We start from the raw sequence: 17,099 nt of genomic DNA on the forward strand, positions 1-17,099 counted from the left end.
TTGTGTAAAACGCTCTATTAACCGGTGTTATTGCTTGTGGAGGGTGCTGTGACACCCCCGCGTCCCCCCCCCCCCCACTCCCGTAGGCAGTCTAGTGAATGTGTGGTGCAGCGCCGTGCTGGACGGCGCACCAATGGTGCCTTGTCAATGTGAAAGCGAGCCGCCCGCCTCCCGCCGGCGGACGGTGGCGCCAAATTGTTACACGAGAAACCGCGCGCCGCCGCCGCCCGGTCTGTTTTGTACCGCAACGGCGCTGACCGTGGACAGAGCGAGAGAGCGAGAGAGAGAGAGAGAGCGGTTTGACTTCATTTTGTATAATAAAACCGACACAAAAAAAATGGAGAGTTTTTGGATGGGACGGTGTACGGAGTAGTAAAGTAATCTTGGGTGTAATGGTGGAAAGCTGTGGAAAATAGGGGGTGTCATCGTGCGGATCCTCTTAGTGAACGAATTAACCTCGATCCGGATGATAAAGCAGGATAGCACTCGAAAATGGTTTGGTAAGTCACTCGCTTCAATTTACATTGTGATAGCTTTAGCGAATTGGCGTTTTGCGTAGACTGAGACTGAAAACTGACTCTGGAGAGACTAGAATGGTCTCCCCAGTGCAGTGCGTTCGGCAACGGCTCTGAGTAAGACGCACTCTCGTACAAAGTGGTATCGCCCCCTCCCTCCCATTCCTGGTGGGGTAGGCTAAACTTATCCCGACGCGAGAGAACTACGCCAAATTTGCACAGCACTTGAAGGATGCTCGGAATCAGCCCTTGAGCGTCGTCAAACTCGAGCAGTGTTGGCGGAACTTCAAAGCTGAGGGCTGTGTGTAGCTGCGGGGCTCTATAAGCCGGGAGGGCTGAGTTGACGGAGCGCAGGGCTGTAGGACTGAGAATATTTGAGAGTGAACACAGTCTGAAGAAGGAGAGAGTGGCACGGACAGAACTCCAGAGGACACAAGAAGGACTGAGAAGTTGGAAAAAAAGTATCTGAGGTTTTATAGCGAATGAGGACTGAACAGAAGGGTGTGACTGAAGACACAACTGAGCGGTCGCATGAGCCTCGGGACTGGGCGAATACTGGACAATGCTCTGAAGACTAAGGACCGGAAGCCCGAGTTGATACGAAGTCGGCAAGGACTACAGAAGGGCAGGAACAGTCCAGTGAATGCAGGCACTATACATAGGTTGTGCGTGCATACTGAGAACAGTGACAGGAATCAGAGAGGCGGCATGCTGGGTAATGAGTATTGGCCTACCGCAGGGGGGGGGGTCATTATTTCCCTGCCTTCCGGCGCCGTGTTACTCATTATAGAGACACACCGGGTATCTGGTTACTGGTTAGGTACAGAAATGGACGCACAGGGACGGACCGAACCAGTCCAGTGGCAGAGCTGGGTGAGAGAAAGAGAGAGAGAGAGAGAGAGAGAGAGAGAGAGAGAGAGGAGAGAGAGAGAGCGCAGTGAGAGAGCGCGCGCAGTGTGTGAGAGAGAGAGGAGAGAGAGCAGAACCGATATAACACCGGTGTGGCTTCGTGTGCCTACCATAAGTACTCGTATATGGGATAGACAGCGGATGATATCCTGCTGAAACCTTAGAAGTGCATCATAAGTGGTGGTGCGTGTTCGTCGGGAGAATGCATTTGTGTGCGGAAACCGGCCTAGCGTTTGGCGGGGTGTTGAGTCACATTTCGGGAAACGTGTTTTAGATTCCTTCAATTCTGTCGGCCATCCATCCATTCGACCTGAAACGCCCACCGTCAAATACCACAGAACACTACATTCAGATGTTGGCTTTAGAAACATGTAACATTCATCGCGCTCGGCAGGTGCTCACAGGCTCGAGCTGATCAACTTCTCAGCGCGACGTGAGTTGTAGCACAACCATCCATACAAACTCATCACGATAGGTACAAACAGAAAACAGTCAGGGTCCAAATACCACACAATCGCTATCACTACCACAGCGCTCTTTCGCTTCAGTGAAAACAGCCAGGACATCCACTCCGCTGCACCACGCCCTAACGAGCATCGAGCCTCCTGAGAATCGCTCTAGTAAGCCAACGCCGGTTACCTAGTATATCTTTCCTTCACCAGAGTAAAGAGCTCACAGCGTCAAGTACAAAAATAGCGAGGTTTCGAGTGATAGCACTGGCTGTACCTATGGGAGGTGCGATCGGGATATGAGTGAAAGGCTTGCATCGCATCCTCTTTCACAACATATTTAAAAAGTTAAACCGTCGGGCTATCGGCGAAATGCTAGGTATGTGGTTTCAAGAGCTATCGGTTTACATGTTTTGCACGAAATAGTGATCATTAAAAAAACTTCTCCTTCTTACTAGTGTTTTAAACTTTGAAGAAAATATCGGATTTCTATGGGCTTATAAGGCAGAGGGAAATGTCAAACGCACCACTCGCACAGTCCTTACGGCACAGACCTACCTAGGGTACAAATGGGGAACACGCACTTTGCCTACATTCCTCAGTCGCTCATCTCAACATGATATGAACACAGTTCGCACGGGTCATGGAGTCATCCAACATGTATCCCCGACGTGGAGCTAGTCAGTTCTCTGATGGTGCGACAGCCCCCCCCCCCCCCCCGTCTGTGCCCCATCCCCCAGCCAACCCTCCATCAGCATCTTGTCCTCCCCTTTTTTCCTACATTAACATCTGGTCATCTGTTCACATCACCGCAGTGCACACACAAACCTAAAGAACATCACTCTAAAAGTAGGTCCTCGACATTGCGCTGAATCGCGCTGTCTCCATTCTGGAGACAGAACTTCGCAGGCAGGCTGCCACTGAGATCCATGAACAAGAGTCGGACAGTGGGGGAAACATTCCGTCAGTCCACTGAGGGCGGGGAAGCCGCACGTTCTGTGGCACGGACACGTCACTTTGGGGGATAGCCAGGCGGCTTACAGAAGACCTTCGAGATAGAGCTGTCTCATGAACCTGCAGCAGTCCCATAACAGATGCAGGTCGATGTGGGTGCCGCAGGCCCACATCGCGATTCGTGGCGGTCACAGTCTCAGTTTCCGTATACAGAGGACCTCTTGAGATCTGTCTAATCAGGTGGATTAAAGCATTGGAGCGCTGTACCTATCACCGGTTCTAGAAACGAATTCGTAAATGATAGCCTTGTGCTGTGCAATGGGTACCGATTTCACGTTTTCAAATTGGCAAGAGACACAAAAACGTAACGCCAAACAGCAGCGCGTACGTCTTCGGACATCAACTTACCAGTTTTGAGGTCTCTGAACAAATAAAAGCAGTTTAAGTAAACAGGGGCCGCAGTAGCAGTCCCACATAATATCCTTTTTGGAAGAGCTTTTTATCATTTTAAGCGGCTTTAATTACGTTGTTCGAGAGCCGCACAAGGAGCCATCATTTGGCTACCAACGCGTCCCTTTGAAGATTATTTGATGATTTGACGGAAAAGAAATGAACCAAATTAGCATTCCAATCAGACTAAAAACATGCAGCGCAAGATAAGCATGCCCGTCGAAAACTTCTTTCAGAATACTGAAATTACGTGTGAGGGAAGACTCTAAGCGCAATAAAGGCCCGCAATTAAATACCACTTTAACCATCCTATCTGCCTTAGGAATACCTATAACTCACGTAGAACAGAAACACCCTCTTCCCCAGAGCTATTTCAGACCATCAGAAGAACCCGCAGCGGATGTCGAGATGTCACAGCTAACCACATCCCCAGAGCTCCTTCAGACAATCAGAAGGACCCTCGGCGTATGCCGAAGCAGGAGAAGAAGGTACAGACGATGGCACGTAACCTCCGCTCCCAGGCAGTGCGTCTCCGCTGTGAGGAGGCCGCCGCCGCTCCGCACGGGAGGGAACCGGACCGGTCCGACTCAGCGCCGACGAACGGCATCTGTGAAATAAGGGGAGGGGTGGGGGGTCAGAGTTGGAGGGAGAGAGGGAAGAGTTGAGGGAAATGGGCTCAAAGTTGGGAGGAAAGAGGGTCAGAGTCAGAGCATGGATATAGACTGGACTGCGCATACAATTGCCAGAACAAGCTAAACGAGCAGATGAACTCTGCACGGTGTATGTAAGTGCAACCTTCAATTACATTTTCGACAAGCATTTGGTGAATCAACGATGTCTCTACTTTTGCAGAGAATGTAGCCAAGAGGCTGTATGAAACCCCCTTTTCACACCAAAATGCAATGTATCTTTAAATCACAACGGCTTATCACCATCTCATAACGTCCATCCACCAGCTCCCGTCCCGCCTCTAAAACACCCTCACAAGCCGTGCGGCCACAAAAGCACCGCCACAGGGCTCGGGTCGATGGTTTGCAGCGGCCTGATGCGACCTGTCACCGCTGGGAGCGGCCGGGGTGCCGTGTTATTGGCGAGCAGAGGTCATCCAGCGACACTGGACGTCGGGACAGGACCGAAATAGAATGGTGGTGGTATGGACGGAGCGTCGGTCGTAATGCTTGGAGACGTTTCACTGGCTTTGTCGTGCAGTTTTAGTGGTGGTCCGAGGAGGCAAGTTAAAGGTAGTGTGCCACCTTTGAAAGATTTCCCATTTTATTTTTCCAAGGGTAAGAAGTTTCTGTTTTTACCTAATATCGCAAAAAAAAATCAAAAATGGGCCTAGAATAGTGCCTTTTTCGCCTAAAAGTTTATCGTTTTTTCGATATGTATAACAACTGTAGTGGGCTGACCTGCAAACAGGCGTCGGCAACAATCGCGAATGCGGCGCACATGTGACAATAAGCAAAGGTCATTATAGAGTTACGACGTACGGGAATGAGTTATCAGCTGTCTAATCGTAGACAACACAATGTCGAGTCTTAAACTGTAAGCCTGTATTGGTATTGTTTCTTTTATTTGGCTGTCGAAAATTATTTATGGTTTGAAATATGATTTTATGTAAAATAATTGATATGAAAAAGCCGTCTCTTAAGTTATGACCCCATTTCACCACACGCAAGTGGCAGAAATGACAATGATCAGCTGACGCATTTTTCTTGGCCGAAGTCAGAGCGCGCGGCCCGACGCACCACCACCGCACCAAAAAGTATGAGCAGAAGCCGCGCCCAAAGCCAGGGCCCCGGTAACGTGAGGTAGCCGAGTCGGGGCAGCGTGCGCTGACCCAAGCCGGGGCCGCAGCTTTGGGCGCGGTCTACCGCATCCCCGCGGGCAGCCCCGGGCTATCACATGACACCGGGAGGACGCGCGGCCCCGGCTTGGGTCAGCGCACGCTGCCCCGACTCGGCTACCTCACGTTACCGGGGCCCTGGCTTTGGGCGCGGTCTACCGCACCACCTAACAGGCGTGTTCGAAACCGCAGGAGATGCTGATGAACGGGTTTATCGAAACTTGATTGGATGAGCATATCGGTAATAGCGATTTCAGTGTGTGCATTTATTGTTCATAGTGGTGTGAAATGTGGTTGGGGTACGACCGACAAGCCGTCGGGGCGAATTTCGCACTGGGGTACTCAAAATTTGAAGAATTTAACCCTCGCCCGCACATGGGGGGGGGGGTGGTTGCCACCCCCCCCCCCCCCAGGTAGTCTTTCTGCTCTGCACTCAACATTTTTAGAGCTAGAAGGCTGATTTTTCGTATAGCTGCTCCTCTATCCTTTCTTGATGTCCACTGAAAATTTCAAGTTTCTGTGATTTTTGGTTTCGGAGATATGACCTTGTTTTTCAGGTCATGTCATGACCCAAATGGCCAATTCTCAACATCTTTCACTTGCCATGGGCCTTGTGAGCTTTTGACACCCTGATTTCGGCCTTTTTTGCCAGTCTTACCTCCCACCTATCATGGAACATGTAGTTCGACGATGTACAGGGGTCAAGGTCAGGGTCAAGGTCAACCTAGGTCATCTAAGATAATTGCGTTTTAGGCAAGCTGAATTTACTTTTTGTGAAGTTTTTTGACTGCATTTTTGGTAAAAGCTTCTCAGATCATGATTTCATGTAATATGGACCCAAAAACAATCGGTGCACACATCAGTATACACACAGACACACACAGACATACAAACACATATAATTGACCTTGACCTAACTTGACCTGAAATGACCTCAGCAGCAAAATTATGGTCGGGTAGTGTGACAAAGAGGTTCTAGCTGGCTTGGCACCAGAAAACAGCATCGTCATCGGTATTTGATAAGCAGCGCACTTGATATCCAACGGTGACCCAAAACAGCAATATTTTTTAGTTTGACCTGACCTGGAAGGTCAATGATTGACCTGAGAAGGTAAAACTGGGTATCGTTGGATTCGTCTCTTCCCAAAGAATCTTTTTGGTCTTTACTGCTAAGCTCTATCTCCAACAGGAACGAAATGGCGCGGGGGGGGGTGGCAACCACCCCCCCCCCCCCATGTGCGTTCTAGGATGGGAAAATAGCATGTGCGGGCGAGGGTTAAGACGTTTCCATGAGTTTTGAAGGTATGGATAAGTTATAAAAATCCGGTTCTCTTTATCTGGGCCATTAACTCCATACGGTCCAGGAAAGCTGGCACACTACCTTTAATTACTTAGGTGGCTGGTGGCTCGCTTTGAGGACGGTGGTCCTTTAGGCGAGCGCTAAAAAAAGAGAGATAAAAACGCCACAGTCCATAATTTTAATTATACACCAAGCGGACCCTAACTCATCAGTAACACAGACCAGTGCCTAACACAGCAAAGACCGCAGGGTCCAATTTGACAGAGATAAGAGTCTCAGCTCGGTATCCATAGGGTCTGAGCTCGACAGACTGAGAGCGGACCAAATCCTCACCTCGGAAGCAAACAAAACCTTTTCTCCGATCCGAACGACACAAACCAGGGTCTTCGCCCGACACCGGGCTCGGCTCGACAAAGTACAAGGCCTATCTCTACAGACGCAGGACTCGACCCAGGACTCAGCTCTGTATAGAGTTCTTCGCTAGGCGCAGCATAGGCTCAGCTCAGTTTTTCACTCGACTCAGGGCTCAGCTCGGCACCGGCTCAGCGCCAGCCTCGGTGTCGTAAAGCGTGGATCGTTATCGATGGACCGCCGGCAGTGACCGGTTTATGATTATTGGACGACGACGGGGCCGACGGCTCACCGGCATCAACAAACCGGTGCCATCGCAGGGAGCTCAACAAACCAGGTGCCATTGCAGTGAGCTCCTGGCCCCTGCACTCGGAATGGTATGGTTACTGAATGGTTATGGTTGCTCTGAATTAATGCGCGAAAGCCGGCTCATAATGTCGTGAATATTCAGAATATCTCACCAATGCCGGGAGCATTTCAAACATCCTAGGACCCGGCAACATTCGGACCAATCAGAGATTTCGAGAACATCAGAACTCTCGTTTTGAGAAGACATTCTGAATATCCGACCGTCTGCAGGTCAACAGTTAAAAGGTAACTGTGCTTCACAAGATATGGAGAACAAATACTCAGACTGCTCAGACTCTGAATTAATGTGCATAAGCTGGCACAAGAGGGTCTCAGATCCTTGATTAAGAGTCATCTCTTTCCGTTCCAAATGGCTGCAATAACACGTGCTGAACTTTCAGCGGGCGTGCAGGTGCAGTTCTTATTTACAGAGCATGCAGAGAATGTGCTTATCAGTGTAGATTGTAGGGTGGATGGTGACTTGGTTCTGCCATTCTCAAAAGATCACTTAAAGTGCTATGGCAACTGAGCCATCCTTATGCTTCCTCAAATACAACCTTTTCTCCAAACAATGCACCCTTAACTTGAAGATAATTCCCGAAGAAAATTTGATTATTCATGCATACAGAAAACAAACCACACCTTACACAAATTTACATGAATTTACGTCGCTCAATTTCACAGATTTTTGCCATTGAGCTATTTTCATCCCTACGTTAGGAAACCCACGGGCCATCAGTGCGTACGAGTATTTCCTACACCGGTGGTGCCTGCATTATTTATTAGTACACGTTCCGAATCACAGCACCCACAGTCAATTATTGATCGACGTGTTGGCACAACAATCACCATGCCCGAAGTGTTTGGCCTGGACTGCGTCTTGGCGTGGACAATGAACATCCAGTCAGCATCGCTGGTGACCCAACTGATCCTGTAGGGACTGAGGCTTAGTCCGTAACATTTTCCCAACTTTATGTGTTTCGTTCTATTGTTTGGGTTAGGAATTAACGAGGACTAGGGATTGTATGCATAATTTGATTTTGAGTTATGTCGCGTGGATGTTGAATGCCAACGACGAGGTCAAATATTAGCATTGTTGGGTTCATTTGCGTGTCAATTTCCTGGCGTGCTGTTGAATGGCAATCGTGCCTTTTTCATACATATTCACAATTCGCGTAAGTGTTGATTCAAGTCTCAGTATTGCCTATTCATTCATTCATTCAGCAAACATCTCTCTCTCTCTCGCTCTCGCTTTCTCTCTCTCTCTCTCTCTCTCTCTCTCTCTCTCTCTCTCTCTCTCTCTCTCTCTCTCTCTCTCTCTCTCTCTCTCTCTCTCTCTCTCTCTCTCTCTCTCTCTCTCTCTCTCTCTCTCTCTCTCTCTCTCTCTCCCTCTCTCTCTCTCTCTCTCTCCCTCTCTCTCTCTCTCTCTCTCTCTCTCTCTCTCTCTCTCTCTCTCTCCCATCCCCCTCTCACCTGAGCGGCGTCCTCCTCCTGTTTGACCCTCCTCCGGGCCTCCTCCCGAGCCTTTCTCAGTACATCCTGCACTACCTTGTTCGCCGCAGCCAACAGACTGGGATCGTTCCTCAGCTTCGCCCGTGCCAACTCCAGTGTTAGCTCGTCGGGACTTGGGGAGCCGTTTGCTGAAAATCAACAATGATAATGGGTTAAAGGTGGCGACGACAAAACGTTAACTTCGTGAAAGGTTTAGGTAGAAACGGTGGGCTCGATTTGAAAAGAAAACAAGAATTTGTATGCTAAAGCTTCGCTGAGCCAAGATGACAGCTGCGATGAAAGCATTCGCAGGACAGCTAAGTCGATAAATCGTTAAACCGGTGACGTTAGCGAACGCTGAATGCCAAGTAAATCGAATAAAACCATTGTTGACAATATGCTAAGGAGAAGTAGAATGACTTAGATAACTGACACTGTTTCTTCAAAACGAGGGAAGCTTTATTGCTGGTCCATGGGTAGCATTCAAGACGGCCGCCTAAGCTGAGTCAATCAAGACGGTCTTGTCTGTCTCACAATGTCTCACAATCATCTCCTATCCTCATCCCAACATGGCTTCCGTCCTCAACATTCCACAGAAACCGCTCTGCTGACCGTCACAAACCGCATCTTTTCAAACATGGACCGAGGTCACGTCTCCCTTTTGTGCCTTTTGGACCTCAGTAAATGTTTTGACATGATTCCTCATTCCCAACTCCTAACCAAGCTCCAGCTCTACAACATCGATCCTTCTTGGTTCTCCGCATACCTTTCCGGTCATACTCAGTCAGTCTCCATTTGTACTTCCTCCGGCAGCAGAGTGGCTTCTAAACCTCTTCCTAACACCATGGGAGTTTTCCAGGGCTCTGTCCTTGGTCCTCTGTTGTTCACAATATTCGCCAACGACCTCAGCCTGCACGCGCCGGACGCCCATGTGATCCAGTACGCTGACGATGCCCAAATCCTTATGTCCGACTTGAAACAAAACATCCCACTCCTCATCCAGCGCATGGAAAACACCCTGGCCTCCCTTTCATCGTGGTTCCATGCACACGGCCTTAAGCTCAACACCTCCAAAACCGAACTCCTTCTCCTTGGAACCAAGCAAAACACCCGCAACCTCGCCCCTGTCAGCGTACGGATCGGTGGGGAGACCGTTCGGGAGAGTCACACAGTGAGGAACCTGGGTGTGATTTTTGACCGGCACCTCACCTGGGATGCACATGTGAGTGACATCATTCGCAGGTGCACTGGCCTCCTGATCGGTCTCCGTCACCTGAGGCATTTCCTCCCGCAGCCGGCACTTCTAGCTGTTGTTCAGGGGCTGATCATCTCGCGCCTCAGGTACTGCGTGGCTGTGTACGGCAACGGGTCGGCCGCGAACGATACGAGACTTTTAAAAGTTCTTAACTTCGCGACTCGTGTCGTCACCGGTTTGAGAAAGTATGACCACATTTCTCGCGCCCGTAATGACCTGCAGCTGCTCTCGCCGCGACAGATGTTTGAGCTGAGGACTTTGACAACAGCCTACAATGTGCGTGCCAGTGGTGAGCCTGCCGAACTCGCCTCTCTGTTCACGACCTTTTCTGAAGCACGAACCTGTGAGCGTGTGACACGATCGGATTCACGCCTACGACCCCCTGCCACGCGCACAGTGGCCGGCCAACGCTCGTTTGGTTACCGAGCAGTGTCGCTGCTGAACCGGTTGCCGGTGGGGGCCATGGAGCTAGACTCGCGGGGCTTCAAGCGCGCTGCTAAGGCACTTGTTCTGTCGTAGCTTTTATGTGTACATGTGAGCGTGCAGGTATGACTGTGATACTATCTGTGATTTTTTGACAAGTTTCCTACCCATGTTTTAACTTTGTAACAACTGACACAGAATAGCCACGTCTGCACTGTGGAGTGTCTGCGGAAGTCGTAAATAAATAAATGAATAAATAAATAAAAAGACGGGGTCGAGCATGTTACATTGCATACGTTACGCTACAGTATTTGTGACGAAATAAGACTTGGCGTGCTCAACTGTCATTGCGGAGGGGCATGGACATTCTTTTGGCAGCAGCGCTCGCCGTCGCAAGTAACTAAATAACATTTGTCCAATATCTAACTTTCCTTTTACACGCAAGTTCTAATGTTCATTCTAGTACATCTGCGCACGCATGGGTGGAGAATGTTTGAAAAAGTTACCCCGGCCGGCGACCGATATAGTCGCGGGAAGACGATATACTCACGTTGTTCTCAACGGTCATCACCAAACCCCTATTCTGACGCATGGAATAGGATGCTGTGTTTGCTCAAGGATGAGCGTTGTATCCGACACCGTATTATTCATAACATTTTTGGAATGATCGAAAAGGCAATTTCCTTTTAAGTTATTATTTCTTTTTACTTAAACTTGCAATTTCTCACCGAACCCAAACCAAACCATATGCCATTTTGAGTACCTAAATGCTGCGTTTTCAGCTTTTTATTGTGTCTCAAAATAGCTACAAAAAGACAACTCACCTAGTAGAAGCTTTACAGAGAAATTGACAGATCGAATCGAACCAAACAAAGCACTAGAATAGGTCACTGACATCCACGGGCGCAGCCTTTTTCAATGTTGGGCGGCTCTTATAAGACAAACAGGGAGTCGATCCAGGAATATCGACCGGTCCCGGTCTCGTAGCTCAGTCGCTACACTGAAAACAAAATGACACAAAAAACGACTAAAAACGCACAGGCAGATCGTGTTAACTAGGCTTTCTTGTGTACCCTGCATCATGCATTTTTTGACCCGTCGCAGACGTGTCAATTTACAAATGTGTTAACCCAGTCGTGTTGTGTCCTTAAACACAATATCATTGTGTCTTCAACACATAAGGCTTGTGTGAATACATTTGCAGAATAAAAGGTAAATGTGTTACTAAATTTAACACAAATCGCAAGTGAAAGAAGGAAACACGTGGCGATTATGTAGTTTGTTGCCGGGGCGCAGTTGAAGAGACTTTGGCTTGGGCTGGACAGGCTGACTGCCAAAGCCGGGCCCCGAGTGGAATCGGGCGCTCGGGTGCGGTCAGGGCTGAGCACCCGGCCGGCCGACCCATATGGTCAGGGCGCGGTCAGGGCTGCGCACGCGGCCGGCCGACCCATACGAGGCCGCCGACCCATACACGAGCTGGAGGTCGCGCCCGGTCGGCCACTTCACAGCCGAAGGGTGAACGCGTCACGTGGACGGCTCAATCAGAGCGCCAAGTGACGATGCCCCAAATTGGAGGACTACTGTGCAATACAGTTGTCCAGACATCCGGGATAAACTTACGGTCACCGATTTTTCAAATATATCCTATATAGACTGAGGAGTTTCTTCCTCCAAGCAGACGTTAATTATATATGCTTCAGCTTGCCCTTGATGTAATCAGCGCATATTGCTCTAAACAATTTATCATGTATCGACTCCCTCGGCTGTATTGTGCATTTTGACCTTTCTCAAAACACTTTGGCAAATTTTTACAAAAACCCAGCATAAAAGTCGGTGCTCGAAAAACGCCCTCTATTATCCCCATCTGAAGTTAAGGTTCAGAGGTCGCTCACTGGTGGATGACACGGTGTATTTGTGCAAGGGTACACGTCTACCATCCCCGACAACACATGATTTCGATACACTGATGCATTACATTCGTCCAGCGTGCTTGGCACGAGAAAACTGTGTCATTTTTTCTGTTTTATGTGTTATCAAACGTGTCGAAGGTCCCGCCCAGCGTGAAAATACTCAGCATTATTGTGTTTTGGGTGCGATTAACACATGCCTGATGTGTTACCAGTAGGTACAGAACATGGCCTCACTGTGTCGATTTGTTTTCAGTGTAGAGCGTTGGACTCCGCGTGGCGAGAGCACGCGTCCCGGTTACAACAGTCCGAGTTCGAAGCATGATGGCCGCTCGGTGTTTATGAGCACCTTGACGGGTACGCTCATAAACGGGTGTGGTTGCAGTTGGTGGCAGGTCAGTCGAAGGCAATGAGGTCAAGCAGTGGTTTTGAAAAAGTGCGCCGAAGGCGCGCCAAAATTTCGAAACTGAACAGGATTTGAGAGCAATCTTGGCATTGGCGACCACACGCGGGTCTTAGGGTTGGAGATTATGGCAAGTTAAGTAAATGGTAAATACCCTGATTTGCAATATTACGCCCATGGAATTCAACATTCGAAGAGCGTGAGTTTTCTTTTCTCGTATGGAGACAGCTTTTAGGATTTACAAGAGTAGAAAAGTTACCCCGGCCGCGCCGGGGTAGGCTGAAAGTTACCCCGGCCACGGCCGGGGTGGCCGGGGCAGGTTCTCCACCCATGTGCGCACGTCTTTTCTCCAGAACTGTTCATTTGAGCCCTACATCCAACACTACCTTTCCTGTAAGAAGAGCCCGCCATGCATTCTGTCCGGCACCGTATTGCGTCTCATGTCAGCCAGAATCGTGCGTCCACTGCCCTCTCGTCCGCGATTATTGTCCTGACTGTAATACGGACTCGCAGACAAATCTAATCTGCAGATTTTTTGTTGTCCTTTCGCGGAATGTCCAGCTCGACGAAGTGTTGACAGTCGACCAAGCGTGAAACGACAGGCTTTTAGCTATAAAAGCGCACAGCACAAATGTAATAAAGGGAGATTGTCGTGCCAGTTGTTTCCAGTATGGTGACTCGATACATTATTTTCTCAGAAACCTAGTTTTCGGAAAGGAAATCCGACGCAAAGACCAGTGCCATTTCACCAGCATGTAACTTTAAGTGCTCTTTATATTGCCATTTATTTATGTAAATTTTCACACAATTTCTTACAAATTTTCAACTCGTTCATACGGGGCTCCCGGCAGCTTTCTTATACTGACGTGTTAGTGGTTACATTTGATGACTTTGACTTCTATCCAGCTCTCTCACTATGTACGGCTCTCGCGAGATTAAGCGGTAGGTGTTGCACTTTTACATGTCCGGTTATATCTCAGAAACTAACCGATCTACGATGAAGCCATTTTACACGATCATGGCCGGATTGTGAACCAACAAGTCGATCACATCTTCAACACTTAAAACGTAAGAAGACGAAGATATAGCCTGAAGTACACTAGATTTTCTAGGTGCAAAACCTACCGCTAAAACCCGCGAGACCTGTAAGTAAGTGCTAAGCAGGTAACTCTCATCTAACGACCTCAGTCGTTTGAGCCCACCTGAGTCGGCGAACTGCAGGTCGGTACAGCCCCGCAGCAGGTCGGCGGCCGTGTACATGCCCTGGGGCGACGAGCAGGGTCGGTACGGCGTGCCCTGCGGCGACGAGCTGGCAGAGAGGGACGCCGGAGAGCTGGGGCCCGTGCTGCCGCCGCCGCTGTGCTCCGGATCCACATTGGGAGACGGGGAGAAGGTGAGCAGGGGCACCGTCTCCGGACGGCCACCTCCGGGCCGCCAGGAGGCCACTTCCGGTTCGGTCCGGAACCGGAAGTCCACGTGACGCCGCTCGGAGGAGCGACGAGCCGACATGGTCGCCGCGCCCTGGGGACGGAACGGGCGGGGTGAGGGGAACGGAACAGCAGCAGGCAATATCACTGAAACAGGCAGTTCGGATTTAGGAAACGGAGAAATAATAACGTCTACGGCGTGACCTTGACATTCAAACTCTGACCCTTTGGACAGAAGGTTGTGACTTGGTTGCAACGTTGAACTGGAAAGTAAGAAGCGTTTAGTCTTCAATAGAAGTGAGGTCAATATGAGTCGTCAATATCATCACACATTATTTTTCTCTGGTAGGTCAGAGCTGTAAAAGCCTCATTTACACGTAACAGCTTGGTAATTGCCGATATTCAGACATAAGCGTTCGGACATCGGACATCGGACGTTCCTGAATAAACGCTTACTCAGAACTCTGCGATCGTGACCTTAGGACAACGGTATCAATTTCATTGGTATCAACGACCATTGATCTGAAGATGATTAGAAATCGATGGGATTACGACCCGGAGACTATCCGCTCGCCTTCCAGCGTAATATGATGTGCGTGCTTGCAGTACATATCATTTGAGTTGGCTGGTGATACGTGGGTCTCTTGAAATTGAGAGCAGCAAAACACGCAACGAATTGAGGCGCAGGAATATGTTGAAAATGACAAAAACACGGATAGCAACTAGGAGAACGCGACACGCGTGAACTGTATAAATGATTGACGCATAAAAGAGACAATTTTCTAGCAAATGGTACGGGGACCCGCAGTTGCTACTGTACACGAACCGCAACTCTAGCCGTCTGTCCTGCCCAGTAACAACTGATAACATTGATATCGACTGCCAGTTCCTGTACAACAGCAGCTGAAGTTTTCTGTGAGTGCCCTCCGACAGCTTATCGTTGTTCCCTGTGAGGGTGCTGGGGCAATTTACTCAGGGTCGCTGTACAGTAGCAACTGCGGGTCCCCGTACCACCAAAGTAGTAAATAAAGAAACCTTTGTATTGCGTTCAGAGCATGCATTGACTTTAGAATGGGTGGCTGAAAAGCTTAAATATCATCAAAACATTGCACATCACATTTCCATCATTCCTATCCCGTTATCTCACCCTGCTCTCTCTCTCTCCCTCTCTCTCTCTATCCTCTCTCTCTCTCCCTCTCTCCCTTTCTTCCTCCCTCTCTCCTCACCTGGTCGCAGCCGCTGCGACTCGGCAGGTAATCTCGGCTCTCTCACTCAGTTTTCCATCGATCCTCTTCACTCTACCTCCACTCCAAACGGTCCCTCTGCTCCTCCCAACTCTCAGCCTCCTCCCTCCCCCCTCTCTCTCTCTCTCTCTCTCTCTCTCTCTCTCTCTCTCTCTCTCTCTCTCTTTCTCTTTTAGGAACTCTCACCAACGGCCTCACACAGTTCAACCACCAACGCTTCTCACAGAGACCAACAGAGCGGCCCTCCACCTCTCACCACCGACCGCAGGCGCCGACTGGGCCTGACTTCATCGCCGCCGACGATGACCAACCGTCGTTGGCGACGAGCCGTCTGCCCGCCGGTCCCGGGCGGGGGCGGGGGCGGTATCGACCTGCCGCCGCCGCGCCGCCGCCAGCGGGAGGACAGGCGGTGGAGTGGAGACTCCAGCTCGACTTCTGAAGCTCTGGTTTGGAGGCTGTGTCTGAAAGATGGAGAGGTTAGGAAAGGTGTAAGGAGGGATAGCCGGAGGAGGATTTAGTTTGGTTTGAGATCCAGTGCCGGTGTGGAGGTCGGAGTTCTCTGAAGGCTGGTCAGAATTTGGAATTACGTACAGAAAAGATATTTAACATAATTGCGCTTGATCACACCAGTGCATGCTCCATAGTGGCTAGAACACTGCGTGGTTTTCAACTGTAGTTACAAACGGCGCCAGTGACAGGATTTTAGCACAAATGTATTGCAACAGGTGTTTGAAGTTACGACGCACTCTCGGTCCTTTGTAGTTAGTTAACCAAGTTAGCAAAGCACGCAAGTCGTTTGTCAGCCTCGTGCTACTGAATGTAGGAAACCCTAACAACAGGCTGCCACACGGCAGTCTTCAATGCTGGCATCAGTGGCACACGTTTTATTTCATTCCGAGAGCACCGTATATGTGGGTTTAATATGACTGAAATGAATTTACTCAGACCGCAACGGGCCGAACCCAGAAAAGGTCTCAGAAAAAGGTCAGAAGAATATGCACCCGTACGGTTCTGGTAGGTCGCCAAAGTGCTTTTACTCGTAGCCCCACAAATAATTCAACGCTCACATTTACCCCCATTCGCTCAGAATTCGCATTAGAGTCCCTTTAGGCCACATGAGATAGACATTTCATGTTAGTTACATCGAAGAAACACTTTCGATGTCAAAAATATAAGCATGAAACTACAGGCACCGTGAAGGTTATAAGTCCGGAAGTTCCTCATAAGGCAGTCGAATTTAAACACCATACTTTTAACCTAAAGCGCTGCTTGAATTAACGTCGCCTTAACTACCTTTTTTTGCTATCCAGGTATTGATCTCTGGTCAACTATTGATAAACAGCAACAGCGATCACAAAGCGATCCATTCTGACGAGCAAACGAAACGGAGCTAAACTGTGCAATCATCCACCAGTACCTCTGTGATAAAAACTGCCATCACCGCGGCAACAGGCAGCGGTTGGATCTCTTCAGCCGCTGACCGCGTCGTCATGCATTACATGGTGTGTCACATTTTTCTTAGAGGTGATGGATGCGTCGATCCAATGTAGGATGCAGGCTGGACAGCACAAGTGGTGGCTAAAAGGTCTGTCATACGGATTGTGATACTGGTCGTGACAATGATGTGGTGAATGTGACAATGATGTGATGAATGTGACAATGATGTGGTGAATGTGACAATGATGTGGTGAATGTGACAATGATGTGGTGAATGTGACAATGATGTGGTGAATGTGACAATGATGTGATGAATGTGACAATGATGTGATGAATGTGACAATGGTGCAATGAAAAAGAATGTCTTGCACAACTGACATGTTTTGTTTG

The 17,099-nt window shown here is 49.3% G+C and overlaps 1 protein-coding gene across 1 annotated transcript; it reads right to left on the reverse strand.

Annotated features, from left to right (window-relative positions):
- Positions 1 to 1,748: 1,748 nt before the first annotated feature.
- Positions 1,749 to 15,507, reverse strand: LOC122393554. Its single transcript, XM_043389726.1, has 4 exons — positions 15,255 to 15,507; positions 13,804 to 14,122; positions 8,596 to 8,762; positions 1,749 to 3,884 (listed from the first exon to the last, which is right to left on the reverse strand). The coding sequence occupies exons 2-4, from the start codon at positions 14,108 to 14,110 to the stop codon at positions 3,726 to 3,728; spliced, it is 633 nt and encodes a 210-aa protein (XP_043245661.1). The 5' UTR covers positions 14,111 to 14,122; positions 15,255 to 15,507; the 3' UTR covers positions 1,749 to 3,725.
- Between the last annotated feature and the right edge of the window lie 1,592 nt (positions 15,508 to 17,099).

Source organism: Amphibalanus amphitrite, unplaced genomic scaffold (assembly GCF_019059575.1).
Source record: "Amphibalanus amphitrite isolate SeventyFive unplaced genomic scaffold, NRLGWU_Aamphi_draft 000542F_arrow, whole genome shotgun sequence".
NCBI lineage: Eukaryota > Metazoa > Arthropoda > Thecostraca > Balanomorpha > Balanidae > Amphibalanus > Amphibalanus amphitrite.

Bases quoted from the DNA above. Each gene is read 5' to 3' on its own strand.
- LOC122393554 (XM_043389726.1), bottom strand. From the start codon at position 14,110: ATGTCGGCTCGTCGCTCCTCCGAGCGGCGTCACGTGGACTTCCGGTTC. The intron at 8,763-13,803 runs GTGGGCTCAAAC...GTTGATTTTCAG, and splicing joins CCTGCAGTTCGCCGACTCAG to CAAACGGCTCCCCAAGTCCC. The intron at 3,885-8,595 runs GTGAGAGGGGGA...CTTATTTCACAG, and splicing joins AGGAGGAGGACGCCGCTCAG to ATGCCGTTCGTCGGCGCTGA.